At 36.0% G+C, this 18823-nt stretch overlaps 1 protein-coding gene across 1 annotated transcript in view; it reads left to right on the top strand.

The window, feature by feature from the left end:
• LOC150108188 (post-GPI attachment to proteins factor 6-like) overlaps nt 1-18823 on the top strand; it is a 256316-nt gene that overhangs the window by 128351 nt on the left and 109142 nt on the right. The window contains exon 5 of the mRNA XM_090390640.1: nt 8895-9022. Within this exon, the coding sequence (XP_090246766.1) occupies nt 8895-9022 (128 nt within the window). The remainder of the gene's footprint in view (nt 1-8894; nt 9023-18823) is intronic.

Here is an 18823-nt window from a genome sequence, read left to right as displayed (position 1 = left end):
GACCAGGCAAGGAGGGTGACTTGGTTGGTGAGAGTAGCTAAAGAGAGGTATGAACAGCAGTTAGCTAATGAAGCCAAAAAGAATCCTAGGGAGTTCTTTCAATATGTAGCCAGCAAAAGAAAGAATGATTATGGAAGGATGACATTGATTGGAGGAAATGGTATAAAGACAGCTGTTGCAGAATGTGTGGTGGAGATACTTAATGAGCAGTTCATAAAGATCTTTCAATCTTGTGAATGTGACTTCATGGAGAGATTGAGAGCAGTTGATGATGGGGAGGAGAGACTGACTGTAAGTGAGCAAGAGGTATTTGGGGAGTTGAGTAAACTAGATGTAAATAAGGCTGTGGGACTTGATAATATATTACCACGTATTCTGAAGGAATGTTCCAGAGAGTTGACACCTGCCTTGACATATTTTTTTAATACAAGTCTTGCACTTGGTCAGGTTCCTGAAGAGTGGAAGGAGGGCAAGATTGTGCCACTTCATAAAGGAGGTGATCGAACTCAAGCATCAAACTATAGGCCTATCTCTGTGTCAGGTGCTGTGGTTAAGTTGGAGAAGTTTGTGAGGACTAGGATCCAGAGTTGGGTTGACAACGATGGTATAATCTTTGATGGACAGCATGGATTTACTAAAGGGAGGTCATGTTTTAGTAATCTACTTACTTATTACAATAAAGTGACTGCTTCCTTGGACAGAGGAGAAGGATACACAGTAATATACTTGGATTTCGCAAAAGCTTTCGATAGAGTACCTCATGATAAGTTGACAGTCAAACTAGAGCAGATGGGGTTGGATATTAGATTAGTGCATTGGATTGGAGACTGGCTATCTGATAGGTATCAACAAGTTGTGTATGGGGGTGCGATATCCAGGAAAAGGAAAGTCACTAGTGGAGTGCCTCAGGGGTCTGTTTTAGGACCATTACTATTTAACTTGTATATTAATGATATTGGCGAAGATTTGGATGGAGATATTCAGTTGTTTGCAGATGATGCAAAGTTGGGACGAACCATAAAGAGTAGTGAAGATGTTGTGGCCTTGCAAGAAGACATGAATAAATTGAGTGATTGGGCAAGCAAATGGGGATGCGAGTTCATTGTTGCAAAATGTAAGGTTTTAAAATTTGGAAAACAAAGATGGGATGCAGAATTTATGCTTGGTGAGAATATATTGTTGGAGGTAGAGGAAATAAGAGATCTGGGGGTGATAGTGGATAAGGATCTAAAATTTAGGGGACACATCACCAAAATTGTGAAGACAACACAAAGACTTCTGGGAATGATGCGGAGGACACTGACGTGTAGAAGTAGGGAGATTCTTGTTCCATTGTATACGTCTTTGATTAGGCCACACATGGACTATTGTGCCCAGATTTGGTCACCGGGTTTTCAGAAGGATGAAGAGATGTTGGAAAGGGTCCAAAGGCGACTGACTAATGTAGTTTCTGACCTCTGGAATGTTGAGTAATGAGGAAAGATTGAGAAGATGTAATTTGCAGAGTCTGGTGGAGAGAAGGAAGAGGGGGGAAATATGATAGAGACCTACAAGTTGGTAAGGGGTTGTTATAAGATCAATGGTGGAGAAGTTCTACAGAGAATAGTGGGAGATCAGGGGAGAACCAGAGGTCATCCCTGGAAACTGTATAAAGAAGGTGTGAGTAGGGGAGTGAGAGGCAGGTTTTTTTTGTGCAGAGTTGTGAATGATTGGAATGCCTTGCCTGAGAGTGTGGTGTCTGCAAGGAGTTTGAGTGTGTTTAAGACACGGTATGATGAGATGTGTGTGTGTGTGTGTGTGTGTGTGTGTGTGTGTGTGTGTGTGTGTGTGTGTGTGTGTGTGTGATAAAAGGACCTCCCAGATGAGTCTTTGTCCAGCAGAAGTACTTTCTCCTCCTTGTGTTAAAGTTCCTGTCTTTAAACAAGAATCCATTGGTATTTTTTCAATAATATTCAAATTCCAATATTTGTCAGAGCTATAACAAAAACAAATAGAATTATGTGTTAAGGTAACTTTAGTATGAAAAACAATAAGATTATAAATAAGAAATGTTGAATAATATAAAAGTAAATGAATATTGCAAAATAGTAAAAAAAGACTGCAACACACAAAAGTAAATATGAATTTTAACAATACTTGTTAGAAAAGTACTAAACCGTATCAAATAATGTAAAAGCAATTGTACTAAGAATGATTTGATAAAATGTTCAGTAACAAAAATTAAACAGTTCGAAATAAATCAGATATTAATTATAAAATTTGTTAGAAGAGTAAGAAGAATTCTTTTTTTAAAAGCTGCCTCCCCCTACTCCCTATATACGAGAATAAAAAGGTGTTAGCTGATTTTTTTTTTTCTGAGGGTTGTCCCAACAGATTTACTCATAAATACCTTTCCAAAATTTTTTAAAGTTCATACATTAACATAAGTATTAATAATTAATTATGGCATAATCATAAAGATTATTAATACACTTATGTATACTGTCTGGCATGTTGACAAATATAAATTACATGTAAATTAGTTATCAATCACTGGACTAATGAAATCTTGTAGCATGTCATAGTTTCTTCAGGCAAACAACATTAAATTAATTTGTGCTGATTTTCATTGACATATCCCATTCCGATCACCAAATATATTTATAATATTATAAGTACTTACGAGTGAATGCAGACTTTTTCTCTTGTGTGCTGGTAGTTTACCCCTACTTTTGTACATCCTGGAGATCTTTGTAGGCTTGAGGTGAATGACTCACTATCTGTTCCATCACAAACACCTTCAGTAAGAGCTTTCTTAATACCAAAATTAAACAAAGTGCCTCGTCTCTTATTCATATTAGATTTTGACTCTGTATTCCTATTACTTTTAAAAAAATCACGGCACTCCGGTTTCAGAACAAGCACTTACATACTGCAATACGAACTTGCGAAGAAAGTATTCAGTAGTAATAGATTCGAGAACCGGATACAGACTATAGTTCGCCCACCACTTCTAGGTCCCTTCTTGGCTTTGTGCCAAGAATAGTCGATTCATGCTGAAGGGGAGAAAGAAATGAAGGATGTACGAATTGGTCGCCAACATGCGAAATCACGTGCTTTCTTGTCTGTCGCTGTACTAGTACTAGCTTGATTTTTGTTGTTCTCTTTTTGCATTATTTTTTTATTATTAATTTGTATATGATGGATCCAGTACAGTCAACAAGTTCTATTGTTACACGTTTCAGTAGCTCTTGCAAAAGAATATTGAATAATGTGCTGACATTCTGCGAAAAAGAATCGTCAGAAGGCCGTCTTCTTGTTCCCCTTTCTCAAGTCATAAAACGTGCAAGTGCAATTGCGGGCGTATCGGGGTCGACTGTTAAAAGAATTCGTAGGGAATCAAAAGGTGAAGGTAAGCCAAAATTTAAATCTCCTAAAAAAAAGCGCCAGAGAAAGAAAACCATTGAAACCGTAGCTTTGAATGATTTTGATGTAGACGTTATAAGAAGAACTATTCACGAATTTTACGTGGTCGAGAAAAGAGTGCCAGCTGTTCCGAAATTGATTCCTGTGCTTAAAGAAAAAATTAATTTTTCTTGGAAAAGAGAAACTTTAAGGAAAATACTTCATGAAATCGGATTTTGTTTTAAAAAGTCCCAGAATAAAAGGAAACTTATCATGGAGCGAAGTGACATTGTTTTATCTAGAACGCAGTATTTGAGAGCAATAAGACGTTTCAGGGAGGAGAAAAGACTGATTGTATACCTAGATGAAACTTGGATTGATAGTAATTTAACTTATGGAAAATATTGGCAGTCTAAAGAAGAATGTGGAGTGCTACAAACAGGAAATGCCTCGCAGCGCATAATAATTTTGTGTGCGGGTGGAGAAATGGGTTTTTTAGCGAATTCAAACTTACTATACAAAGCCAGTTCAACTATTGGAGATTACCATGGGCAAATGAATTCTATGATTTTCGAAAAGTGGGCAGAAGAAAAACTGATTCCAAAACTTCCTAAAAATGCTGTTGTTATAATTGATAACGCTTCATATCACTCTATTCGATTAAACAAAGTTCCAAATTGGTCTAATAAGAAGCAAGTTCTTATGGATTGGCTCTCTGCAAATAACATTTCTCATTCCCCAGATATGCGAAAAATTGAATTGCTTAATTTGGTCAAAAGAAACTCGCCCACAACTAAACTATTTAAATTCGACACGATGCTCAAAGAGCATGGATTTCTAGCTTTGAGGCTACCACCATATCATTGCGATATTAATGCTATTGAGTATGTTTGGGCAGAAGTGAAAAGTTTCATTCGCTATCGCAACGTAACTGGAGATATTGACATGTCGAAACTTTTTAAGCTTTCAGAACAGGCGATTGAAAGTATTACAGTTCAAAAGTGGGGAAAATATTGCTCTCATGTCACCTCATTGGAAAATATATATTTGGATAGAGACGGAATTATCGAAGAATTGTGCGAACCTTTGGTAATCAGTTTAAGTGAAAGTGATGGCGATTCGGACACCGATTCAGATGACTCTGAAGAGTAAAAGAATTTGACAATGGTATTTTTTCCAACATTTTTTTGCATGCTATTGAGAGTCACAACAACTCATAAATAATTAATCAGTTTAGGACATTAAAGTGCCTCAGTTCTCTCAACTGTAAGTTTGGAATATCTAAGTTCATTTGAAATAATTTCTGTTTTTCTGTATAATTCTTTTTATTTTATAGAAAACTTTCTTAAAAATAAACTTAGTTACATTTTTGTTTTATGCTATAGCTTTTTTAATTTTATTAACACTCTACGTACATTTTTCCAACTGTTATACAAGCAAAATAGTTACACTTTAAAAACAGCAATGTTCGTAAAAGAAAAGCTAAATTTTCCGACCTGTAATAATAAAAAACTCAGTTTGTTTATTATTACATCCCAGAGGACAGACTGATTACCCTATTATCGGAATGGATTCTCCTTTTTCTGACATGCGCAGAAGTGTCGAGGGACCTCAAATCGGTGGGCGAACTATACTTTGATCTTCAATTTCAGTGGAAAAATTTTCTTTATACTTCCTTGCTGATTGGTCACTGACATTTGCAACGTAGATGTTATTTCGTTCAGTTTTGAGAACACGCTGCCCATTGTTGTGATCAGCTTGCAGGCAATTTTTATGATCGGTCATAAACGGCAGTATTCTCTTTCCCGATTGTTGAAATATTTCAATGTGTGAAAATTAATAATAATTCATGAATATTTCCATGTTTAAAAATATGCTGCTTGGTCACCGACATTTGCTACACAGATGTCATTTCGTTCAGTTTTGAGAACAGAGGATATGACACCAATTGTTGTAATGGGCTTGCAGGCAATTTTTATGATCCATCATAAACAGTGGCATTCCCTTTCCCAAATGTTGAAAGGTTTCGATGTGTGAAAATTAACAATACACAGATGTTATTAGGTGTTCTGGGTCTGAGCTTTTCAACATATTCACGAATATTATTCTCCTCAGAATATTTTTAGAATATTTATTCATGAAAAATGCTTAGAAAACTAAAATGACAAATTCCAGAATTTCTCACGGAACACTAGTGTTCCGCAAAACAAAGTTTGAGAAACCCTGTGTTATTGAATGGGAAAGATACCAAATATGCATGGAATCTTTGAAAAAATGCTTAAATGAGGCACTAGTGAATGTATCACTACAATTCTAAGAACAAATAGGGTGAAGTGAAATGGATGTGCAATCGTATTAAGCAAGAGATCCATAAGAAGATGATGTGGAAGGAATTGCATGAGAATAAGAGTGAGAGGAGTTATGAAATATATAAAGTGCAGGTCCAAAAAAGTTTCACTGTGCAGAAAGCTAAATCGAGTATAAAAAGAAATTGCCTATGCAGGTTAAAAGCAATCCAAAAGAATTTTATTATTATGCCATAAATAAAAGAAAGAATGAATGTGGAAGAATAACTTTACTGAATGCAGTTGGTTTTCTAGCGTGAAAAGCTAACGAAATTGTTCAATTAATGAATGCTCACTTTTCTAAGATTATATCAACCAGGTGTATGTAACACCTGGTTGATATATCTTGCAGTAGTAGCACTGTGCACTTACATTGAATGAAGAGATAGAAGGCCTGAGTTGAAGAGCTGTTGCATAATCTAGATAAGGATTTGGCAATAGAAACAGGTTAAATATCAACATATAATGCTAAAGGAATGTTTAGCCAAATTGGCTAGGCCTTTGCCTTTGACATGTTTGTGTAACTTGAGTCTTAACTCAGAAAAGATACCACAGGAATGAAAAGAATGTATGATAGTTGTGTTCAAGGGTGGTGCAAAAACTGATGTGTTTAACTACTAACCCATCAGTGTCTCTGATGTGGTGGTGAAGATTTTAAAGAAATTGATTAGAGCTCACCTACCTAAGTGGATTGTTCATATTTTATAACAGTGTTATGGCCAAGTTGGATAAAAATAATGAATATATTATGATACTGTTCAATTTTGCTAAGGCATTTGATAGGATACCACATGAAAGCCTGTTGTATAAACTGGAGAATATCTGGAATATGAACTCTGAACTTGGATATTGGATGGTTGACAGACAGGTATCAAAAAGTGATATACAGTGGGTGTGAATTTGCCAGATTTAAGGTGTATACACCAGTATTCAGTCCTTGGACCATTGTTGTTCAATCTAATGAAAAGTTAATGACCTTAGAAAGGATCTAACAGATGCTCAATTGTTGGCTGGTGATGCAAAGATAAGCGTTGCAATCAGGGATGTTACTATATCTGGCACTTACAAATGATTTGAATAGGCTGGAAATTTTTGAAAATGTAAACGACCGTCATTTTAATGTTAGTAAGCGTAAAGTTATGCATTTTGCGTGATGAGATTTCCAACAGCATATTATATTAGTGGGGTTATGCTACAAGAAACTGATGAAACCAGGGATCTTGGCATAATGTTGGACAGGAATATTTAAGTTCAAAGGTCACATAGCAAAATTTGCAAATACAACTCGAAGAATATTTCAAAGTTAAAGCGAACATTCATGTAAAGATAAGAAAGTCATTTAGCCTCTTTACAATGCCTTGATAAGATCACAGCCGTACTGTGCACAGATTTGTGTCCTGTGTTCCAAGGGGGATCAAGATGCTGTTGAAAGGGTGCAAAAAAGAGTTATAAAGATTATATTATGGGATTATGGAAGTAGATTATGATGACAGATGAAAGTGTATGGACTGCAGATGCTGATTAACACTGGAAAAAGATAAGTGATATGATAAAAGTCTATAAACTTTTGAATGGCTGTTACAGGATATCATCTGATCAAATTTTTGTTATATGGAAGGTGAGTAGAGAACATAAGGACATCCATGGAAGTTAAGTTATTTTGCAGTTAAGAAAGGGTAAGAGCTAGATTCTAGATCCAACTCACTCATTGCTCCCAGAGCAATGAGTGAGTGCATCTAGTGTGAATGATTTTTAAGGTAATGTATGACAACTGGTTTGGATAGCCTCCCTTGATGAGCCTTTGACTCCCCTGGAAGTCTCATATGATGATAATAATAATAATATCTGCATATAGTAAGAAGGGACAGTATATCTAGTTTTGATTGAGATTGATATGAAATGTCTAACTGCTGGTTTGCTATTGAAATATAGACTATTGTGTATAATGTCCCATTTACAGCATATAATTGTAGCATTTTGAACAACTTTTCTCTTGGCAATTTTCTCAAATATTCCTTTTCCAGATCTACAAATTCAATTATGAATACTTATATTTCCATGATTTTTAACTATTTGTCATAAGATGAAAATCTGATGCTGACAATGCCTGTTTGGCCTGAACTCAGCTGGTTCTTCTACAGCTTTCTCTTCCACAAGGTTTCTTAGCTTCTTAAATATGGTTGCATAAAACTTACCTGGAAGACTCAATAGAGAAATGCAGTGGGTCAATTTAATGTGGAAAAGTGAAAAATTATTCATTTTGAGATGAAAATATTACAAGCTGTATACTACAGTAATGTAAGATTCAGGAACCTATTGTAGGTCAGATTTGGGTGTGTTGGTGAATAAGGAATTCAGAGAGCTGCAAAAAAAAAAGTGTCCAAGTTAGTTCGCTGGTTTTTGAGAACCCACTAACAAGTAGTGATAAGGAGTTATTCCTTTCTGTAAGGCTGCGAGACAACTGGTCATCTGTGTTTCTTTGAAATGAGGAAGTGGTAAAGAGGATTCAGAGGCAAGTGGCTGAAGTGAGTGGTCTGTGGAACTCTCTGCATGAGAATAGAATGAGTTTGTGGATTGTAGAAGTTGTCTGATAGACATAAAAGAAGAAATACGATAGAAACATTTTAAGTTACCAAAAGATTTAATAGGATTGATGTAGAGAATTTTTTTTTTTCATTTGACTTAAGTGGACAGAACAAGGGACTTTTCCCCTGGAAAGTGAGAAAGCATATGATTAGGTGAGTACATTGGAACCAGATTTTTTGCTTTCATCTCTTGTTCTGTCTGCCAGAATTTGTTGTGAATGTTAGGTATGTTAGGTATTGTATAAACATGGGTCTTTGAACTTCATGGAGATTACCATTGCAATAATAATAATAATTTAGTGAAAATATTTCAATATTTCAATTTACACTGCAATTTTACAAAAAAAAAAAAAAAAAAGTGTGGATGTGGGAGGACAACAAATCAGAAGTTGAACATCACATACATTTGCATCTCTTAGGAATTGTTTGATATTTCTCAAATTAGCTTAAGAAAATATCTCCATAACAAGGAATAATTTATTGGTTATTATTTTTATTATCTCTTATTTGATGCATCTTATATTACTTTTTGATATTTTATTTAAATAGAGAAAATAAAACTAACTTGCTTTTGTTTTAGGGCATCAATCATAAGTGTCACTATAGTTTGGGGAGTGTTGCAGCTTGGAATCATCAGCCTGATGTCTATTTATTGAATCCATCAGTTCCAGTAAATATTACACCTACAGGACAGATGAGCTATTTTAAGTAAATATGAAAATATTCACTGCAAAGTACTCTTATTTACAAGGAAACAAAAACACAACAATAAAACAGTTTTGGTTTTTATTTTGGTATTTGTGTGTTCAATTTTCTTGTAAAAGTAGTAATTATTGTCTGATTTGCATAAAATTCTAGAACTCTTATTTTCCATTTAGAATTATTAAATCTTGCACAAATTTAGAATTGTTCAGTTGCATATTACATTGTTCTTGTGTGTGTGTGCGTGGCTTTATGTCAAATTCATTTGCTATAATAGTTCCTGAAAACACCTATAGAAAAACTATTTTAAAGAAAATTTACTCATTATATTGAATTGTCAGTCCCTACAAGTTCATTAGAGTGAGAGTCAACTGTGACATATATAATGCATCATCATTATTATTACATGGGCATCTCAATGGAGTCAAGACATGTTGAGAGGTCCACATTCACTGTTAATGATACAGTGGCTGTTATGATTGTTCCTTAAAATTGTATGCCAACATAATATTTGCAACTACTTCTGTCACTCTATTCCGCTCATATACTGCTCACCAAGCAAAAACTCTTGCTTGGTGAGTGGTATAAGAGTGCTAACCACACTCTTATACCACTTCCAAGGATGATCCCTTGCTCTCTCCTGTCTAGTTATATACTGGAAAACTTATTTATCATCTGGTCTATAACATTCCCCCCCCCCCTCCTTCCCAGTATGTATTTCTATTTAGCCCTCTATTTAACTCACATTTTAACTCGAAAAACTTCACTTTGTCCTTATAGAGAGCATACTACAAACCAGATCCCCTTTTGGTCACTCACCTATAAATTCTCTGTGCTACTTCCACATCTCCAAGAAACCCAGTCAGTGAAGTCTGCACATAGTAGTCCAGATGTGGTCATATCAAAGCTATTGTTTTAATGTCCAGGTGATTCTTTGAGATATTTTGCTCACTTTGCAATACATCTTTTGAACTTCAAACTTGTCCACAATTACTCCTAAATTCCTAGCCTCAACAGTTTCTTTCATACAGAGCTGTACTATGCACTGAAAGAAATTGAATTTGAGATTTGTGTATGTAGTCAGTAGCTGGGTGAAAAGTAATGCTTTGACATAAACACATCACATAACTGGTGTGATGTGTTTATGCAGGAGAGGATGGAGGCAAATATCTGTCCAAGAAGCAAGATCTAATCTTGTGTGATGATTTGTGTCATACTGAGCTAAAACTCCTTTTGTAAGAATAAAGACAAAACTGCAATTTTTTGATAGAATTGAAAGTACAGGGTTTTCCTGGCACCATTAAAAGATGGTATGAAATCATTGTTTAAGGCAGGGGTCGCAAACTGGCGGCCTGTGGGCCAGATACAGCCTGTGAAGGCTTCTTATCCGGCCCATGACCTTAATGATTTCTTTTCTAAAAATCGATGTTTCTAACGTCCTGCGGGGATTAAAACAGAAAAAAATTCAAACTTCTAAATGTTTTATGACAGCTTTCAACAAAAGTAAAACTTATTACTACAATTCTTTGTACCATGTTTCTATCATCAAATGTTGGCAACACTGAATGGAAGTTACTTGTCACAGCCATTTTAAGCCACATGACACAATGTCAATAAGTTACGGGTTACCATTGTGTTAATAAAAAGATACTCAATAACTTATATGTTTTTTTTTGCCCATAACAATGTTTTAATTTAAAATTAAAAAAAGAAAAAAATAGATCAAGAAGGCAGTACTTTTCAAGATAAATGGGAGAAGACATATTTCTTTGTGGAAGTAAAAAATATTCCAACATGTTTGATATGTAGACAAAGTGTCGCCGTGGTGAAAGAATATAACCTAAAATGCCATTATGAAACAAACCATAAGAACTGTGATAAATATACAGAAAAGATGCGTGATGACAATCTTAAAGATTTATAAAATGAACTGAAGTTTCAACAGAGGATATTTTCGAATGTTATCACAACAAGTGATGCTGCTGTTAAATGTAGTTACGTCATAAGTAAAAAAATTGCTCAGGCTTCAAAACCTTTTATTGATGGAGAATTTATTAAAAATTGTATTTTAAATGCAGTCGAAATCATATGTCCAGAAAAAAAATTTGCATGAAAAAATAAAGAGTTTTGTAGCGTTTTTCCATTGTAGTTGACGAATGTACAGACATTATTAATACTTCCCAGTTAGCAATATTTATTCATGGCATTGATGATGATATGAATGTGACTGAAGAAGTATTGGATATAGTGCCTATGTCAGAAATAATGACAGGAAATGACATATTTGTGTATTGAGAAAAGTCTTGAAAATGCTAACACGGACTGGTCAGAATTAGTAAGTGTGACTAGAGATGGGGCTCTTGTTATGGTTGGTGTTAACGTTGGACTTGTTACAAAACTTCAAATGAAAAAGGAAATGTTGTGCAAGGACAAACTTAAATCGTTTCATTGCATAATACACCAGGAGTCACTTTATGCTAAAAAACTAAAGATGGGACACGTCATGAGTGTAGTAATTAAAATAGTAAACTGGATACGCTTCACATCTAGAATCATCAACAATTCAATGTTTTGTTGGATGAATTGGATTCACAATACAGCAGTTTGTTTTATTATATGGAGGTTAGGTGGCTTAGTCGTTGCGTCGTTTTAAAAAGATTTTTTGAACTCTTAAAAGAAATTGACACATGTTTACTTCATCCAAAGGAAAATTGATTCCACAGCTCACCGCACTGATGAAGATTGGTGCAAAGACTTGGCCTTTTTAGTTGACATAACAAGCCACTTAAATACTTTGAATACTGCTCTGCAAGGATGTGAACAGTTGATATGTCATATGTATGATTCAATTAAGTCATTTCTGGCAAAACTCTATGTTTAGCAAACCCAGTTGGCAAAGAATAATATAGCCCACTTTACTACAATTAAATCGATTTCTCGAAATAATAATGATGCTGAAAGTACATTCCTCAAATTGAAGAATTGAAAATTTAATTTGAAAAAAGATTTTCTGATTTCAACCAGTTTGAAAATGAATTATTATTATTCAGTTCACCTTTTTTAATTAATATTCAAAATGTTGATGAAGAATTACAAATGGAAGTAATTGAACTCCAGTGCAATACTGAACTAAAAAATAAATATAAAGAAGTTGGTATACCAAATTTTTATAAATACTTCGGCAGTAAATATCCCAAATATAAAATTTATTGTGCAAAAATGTTGTCAATCTTTGGAAGCACCACTGTATGTGAGCAATTATTTTCAATTATGAAACTTAATAAGTCAAAGTTCCACTCACGGATAAAAGATTCTAGATTAAATGCAATACTTCATATTTCAACACGAAACGAAAAAGCAGATATTGATATGCTAGTACAGAGGAAAAGATGTCAGGTTTCAGGATCAAAATCAAATTAAAAAAAGGACTCACAGATAAAAATCTTTATTTTTGTAGTCAAAATTATGTATTTAAATAATTTTCTTAAAGTATGAATAAAATGTAATTAAACTTATATTTTCTAAGCTTGTTATATTTTTAAAATTTAAAAATAAAAAAGTTCTAAATTTAGAATTTAAATGGTGGTGTAACTGTTTATGTAAGTCGTAAAGGCCTGGCAACAAAAGGGCCTTTGTTAGAGCCTTTCTTTTTTTTTAGTTTATGTTTTGGTTCACAGAATAATATTGAATATGACTAGCATCTGATATACATCTAATTGGCTGACCCTTTGCTGCATTTGAGTTTGAGACCCCTGGTTTAAGGCATTAGTTGCAAATGATGTTGAAGCTCAATGTCTAAGCACTGTGGTTTCTTGAATGAATGATTTTTTGAATGAATTTTTACCATTCTCTAGTGGAGCTAGCCCAACCTTGTGAACTTCAGTGCTACCCTGTGTTATTTCTTGCAAGAAAGATATTAATAATAATTAGACACATATTCATAAGAATATAGTAATATTATTATTGCAAATATTTCAAATTGCAAATATTGCAAATATTGGCTTCATGCCTGGTAGATCAACAACAGATGCTATCTTTGGGTTACGACAGATGATGGAAAAATATCGAGAGAAACAAAGGGAGCTACATCTGGTATTTATTGATCTGGAGAAAGCATACGATAGAGTGCCAAGGCAAGAAGTCTGGAGGTGTCTGAGGGAGAAGAAGGTGCCGGAGAAATATGTCAGGTTGGTGCAGGAAATGTACAGAAATGTGAAGACAAGTGTTCGGACCTGTTTGGGACAGACAGAAAGTTTTCAAGTAACAGTTGGCTTGCATCAAGGGTCAGCATTAAGTCCGTTTCTGTTTAATATTGTGATGGAGGTGGTAACAGAGGAGGTGAGAGAAGATGCACCTTGGACAATGTTGTATGCAGATGACATCTTGCTGTGTGTAGATACAAGAGAAGAAGCAGAAACTAAACTGGAAAGATGGAGAAAAGTACTGGAAGAGAGAGGTATGAGACTGAGCAGAAGTAAGACAGAGTATATGTGTTGCGCAGTGGGCGGTGGCCAGGAGACAGACCTGGAGCTGGAAGGAAATGTCATCAGGAAGGTGAGAGACTTTAGATACTTAGGTTCGACAGTGGAAGAAGATGGAGGAGGTGAGAAGGAAGTGGGATGCAGGATACAAGCAGGTTGGAGGAACTGGAGGGAGATGGCTGGAGTGTTATGTGATAAGAGGGTGCCGATCAATCTGAAAGGCAAAATTTATAGGACAGTAGTGAGGCCAGCTATGACATATGCTATAGAAACTGTGGCCCTGAGGAAAAATAACATCAGCAGGATGGAAGTAGCAGAGATGAGAATGCTTAGGTGGATGTGCGGTGTGACCAGAAAGGATCATCTGAGAAATGACTATGTCAGGGGAACAGTGAAAGTTACGAACTTAGGAGCGAAAATACAGGAGGCAAGGTTGAGATGGTTTGGTCATGTGATGAGGAGGGAGGACGAATATGTGGGAAGAAGGGTCATGCAGATGGATGTGCAAGGAAGGCGGAAGCGTGGGCGGCCAAAGAAGAGATGGAGGGAGCTGGTAGAAGAGGACTTGAAGATGAAGAACTTGGATGTGGTGACAGCCCAAGACAGGAAGGTGTGGAGGAGACTCATAACAAACAGTGACCCCACTTAAGTGGGAGAAGCTGCAGAAGAAGAAGAAGATTATTGCAAATATTTCGACCAGAAAATAACTGGTCATCATCAGTGCATTAGGTGAAGCTACAACAAAGAATGTTAATCTTTATTTACAGAGCTGAGAAATGTGCTAGATGACACCTAATGGGTGGTTCCAGTAAAATAAGATTACAATTAAGGCCCAAATTTAAAATTAAGTCATTTGAAATAAAATTTAATTTAATTAGAAAATGAAATGACACAGCATTATATTATATATATATATATACATACACTTCTTGGAAAGAAGTCAATGGATAAGACTTTAGATGGATAAGTCAATGGATAAGACTTCCTCCCACTATGACTTCTTGGAAAGAAGTCATAGTGGGAGGAACAAATAGCCATGATACCCCCTTAATAAGATGTAGGACTTCCTTGCTCTGTAGCGATTCTATGGGGCATACTTTCCATAAGTGCACAATAGTAATCAATGGGAATTTTGGACCATTCTTCCTATAGGTATGTAATAAGGTCTTGGACTGTTGTGGGACAGACCTCCCTTGACTTCACCTGATGCTCCATTTCATCCCAGAGATGTTTAGTAAGATTGAGATCAGGGCTCTATGGAGGCTAGTCAAGTATGGTGACATTCATGTTCACAAACCGCACAGTTACAGCAGCAGCAGCCTTATGATATGGAGCATTGTTTTGCTTAAAGAGACAGTGATCAGTTTCATAGAACAAGTAGCCACGAAGTAGGATGCATTGTTTTGTCCAGAATGTTTAGATAGAAATGATTCGATGTCGTTAGTGTAATATGTATTCATGGCAGAATGTAAGAGATGTTTGTGGAGAGAGAGAGAGGGAAAAAAGAAAGAATGAACAGGAGACGGGAGAAGTATGGATTTATTGGGCGTGCGATATATTATTAGCCCACAAGGCAATGAATGCAAAACAGACTGAAAAGATAAAAGATGGCATAAATGAAAGAAATGGAAATGAAATGAAAGCTAGTAAAACTGAGGGAGTAAAAGAATGCAAAATGTAGAAGTGAAAGTTAGTGGTAAGGGAGTGAAAGAAAGTATGAATGAGGAAACAGAAGTAAGGTGCTGAATGAGGAAACGGAAGTAAAGTGCAGCAGAATGAGAGGTAGTGAGACTGCAAGAGTGATAGAGAGGGAAATTGTCAGAAAAATGCAAGAGTTGATGAAACAGTTATTGAATGTGAAAAATAATATCAGGAATATGCAGAGTGATATTAGATGTTTAGTGGAAACTAATGAAAGTGTGCAAAAGAATAGAATGAAAGAAAAAAAGGGTAAAGGATGTGATGAGTAATTCCAGAATAGCAGTGTATGGAGATTTCATTGTTAGAGGATTAGTTAATGAGGGAGTCCATAATGTCTGCTGTCCAGGAGGGAGATTGAACAAGATAATTCAAACTTTGGACATGAGGAGGAAACAAGCAAGAGAATTAGTGGTGGTTGTGGGGTCAAATGATTTAAGTGAACATAAGGAGAATGTAAGGGTGAATATCAGGAGTTCATTGAGAAGAGTGAAAGAGTGTTATATCGTGCTTTTGTTATCTATCTAAATAAATCTTACCGGCTGTGCCATTTGTTATACCTTCTTCTCTATTTAATTTCTCTTTTTATTTTAGCCTTTAAGGTTAGTCTATACTTAACTCGTTGTTCTCTTAAATCTTTCCCCTTTTTAAACAAGCAAATTCTTTGGCCGCTCTTAAGTTTAATCACGTGTAGGATACTTAATGATTAGGGCTTTGTCCTAGAATGAGACGCAGCTATTAACATATCTTCTGAGACAGTTCACGTGATAAGCATTGATGAATTTATTTTTTAACTGCACCAGCCAATACCGAGGATAGATGAGACTCTTATCTAGGATGGCTCTCTCAGAATGATACACAGTAACTAAACTACAATAAATATCTAACTTCTGTTCACTATATTCCTGCATGCAGTCGTGGTCCGCTTTATTTAATTATACACGTGGGTTCCTCCCGCTAAGTTCGATAATAATTTTTTGAGTGGCTATTTGAATTCATATACTAAGTCAGATTAGGCAGGTACTAAGAAACATATTTATTAATTAAAGAAAAGATACATGAAAGTCTTACTACTATGTAATCTGAATCAAATTTAAGTAAGATTTCTGGTTCATTACTACTAATGAAACACATGAACAAATTTACTTGCACCACCTCTATATGTAACTTAACATTATCTCATCACAAGTTATCACACATTCTACACTCACGTGGTCACTAGTTATGTCACTTAACACAATACAATTAATTCATACAAAATAAATAGAGCCATTCTAGGCAGACAGTTCTCAAACAAAGATGGGTCTATGCCAAGTTGGAGGCAGTTCCTAAAGTTCCATATATTAAGTCCACTACACAAAATGTTCTTAGGAAAACACACACAATTCCTCAACTGTGAATATAATAATACAAGAGTCTACATTGCTGTCTCTGAAATGATACTCATTCCTTTCTTCTGCCTTGTCTGGGCATCAAGGCTTCTTCTCAGTCTGCTGCTCGTCTGGTCACCTTTGACATCTGTACAGCCAGATTCTCAGCGGGAAGGGCAATATGACTCAGGAGCTTAGCCAGACCGAACAGCATCTACTTGGTTCTTCCATCGCAAGACATTGCTCAGCTATCCTAGTCCTAGGAAATAGCTAGCCCTATTCCTTCCATGGCCAGCCTGGAACTTCTCCGTCGGTGCGGACTGGACCAACATCCGAGAGGTCAGGAAACAGGAACCAAAAAGCCTCGAGTGGGGGTTGCTTGACCTATTTGTTTTCATGCTCTTCCCGGTGTTTCTCGTGTATCGCGATGCCCGCCAACGCGGTCACATGAGTTTTTGTCACGCCGTCCAGCTCCTTCCACTACATCACGCGTGCGCTTGGTGTGTTTTCTTAGAAAGTGCTCTAGTTTCTCTTTCTCATAATCCCCCCTGGCACACGTAACACTGGACGGTCAAAAGGTGACCCTTGGACTCTGGCTTACAGATTTTGCTATCTTATGACACATGAAATGGGGTTCTTAAATTAATTCAATATTTAAATAATTTCTTTATCTGACCCTTATACATAACAGGTTAGGTCTTACAATTTTCTTTCATTTGTCATATAATTTCTTACTCCTATTTTGGTGTTATATACATATAAATATGTTTCCAGTATATAGCCAACACACCACATTCTCTGCCCTTATTTAAAGAGAGTTGTTCCTGAATAATTAAATGGTAATTCTTTTTCTTGGTTTATTCAGGACACAACAAGAGTATAGTGGGAAAGGTTGTCAGTGTGTTGCCGAGGTATGACAAGGATGAGTTGAGACTGAGAGCCAGAATCATGAATGGTATGCTAGCAGAGCTGTATGAGGAGAAGAGAAAATAGTTTGTGGATGTATGGCATACGTTTGGGAGAAGAATGGAATTATACAGGTGTGATGGGTTGCATTTGAATGGCTTTGGAATGAGTGCACTGGATGGAAGCACTTTGTGTGTGATGCATGCAAGAGATCAGAAGTAAGAGATGAAGTGAAAAATCAGGAGAGTAGTATTGAAGTGACAGAAGGGTTTGGCAGTGGAAATAGTGTGTGATGTATAGAACAGGGAGGGAGGGGACATCCACTTTCAACATCCACTATCCCTAGGCCATGGAGACATGGGATAGTGGATGTTGAAAGTGGCAGTGAATGTGCATATGAAGACGGAGTATATGTGGGTGGGGAAGTTGGGACTGAATGGATATATGTTTGTGTGGTAAGTTGATAAGTAGTGATAAAGGTGATTGGGCAAGGGCAGGTGTGGTGGAGAAATTGCAACCAAAAAGTGGCTTGGATAGTACTTGTTATAGCCCTAAAAATGAATTACTATGTTGGTTTTCAAATGCCAGAAGTATCAGAAATAAGGGAGATGGAATTGATTTAGTTTATTAGCCCCATAATCATTGGGATAAGTGAAACATGGTTAATAAGATGATATTCTAATGGAAATAGAAATGGAAGGATACAGTACTTTTCACGAGGATAGAAAGGACAAGAAGGGAGGGGAAGTGCTGCTGATGATAGCAGAACAATTATGTCCACATAAGGTAGATATGAAAGAGTGGCAATGATTATGAGGTAGTGTGGTGTAACATGGAAGTTGACAGGAAGACATGTTTAGTTGGATGTTACTATAGGCCAGAGAATGTGAAGGGTGGTGATGAAGAAATGTATACACAACTTGGATTAGTGAACAAAGGAAGGGTAATTATTGTAGGTGATTTTAATTATGGCAGTATAGATTGGAATGAAGAGCTAGCATATGGGTATAAGGAAAACAAATTTTTTAAATTCTTGAGAGATAACTATCTCAGGCAGCACGTAAAGGAAGGCATGCAAGGATCGAGAGTTTTAGATCTGATCATTTCATTAGATGATGTAATTGTGAGTGGGGTTGCACACTTTCCTCCAGTTGGTGAGGTTAGGTTAGTGAAGTTATGAAGTGATCAGCTGGGTTGTGGCTAGCGATATGCAGACTTTTGTTTGGAAAAGATAACTGTGGAATTATAAAGCTGGTGATTATGACAAACTTAGGAGACCACTTGGAGCTATAGCATGGAATGAAGAGTTGAGCAGTAAGGAAATAAATGCTTCTTGGGAGCTGACAAAGAAA

Source organism: Typopeltis vanoorti, chromosome 3, assembly GCF_054136105.1.
Source record: "Typopeltis vanoorti isolate ZY-2024b chromosome 3, IOZ_Tvanoo_1.0, whole genome shotgun sequence".
Classification (NCBI taxonomy): domain Eukaryota; kingdom Metazoa; phylum Arthropoda; class Arachnida; order Uropygi; family Thelyphonidae; genus Typopeltis; species Typopeltis vanoorti.
Note: the sequence above shows the minus strand (reverse complement) of the source record. Positions and strands in the feature narration are given on the sequence as shown.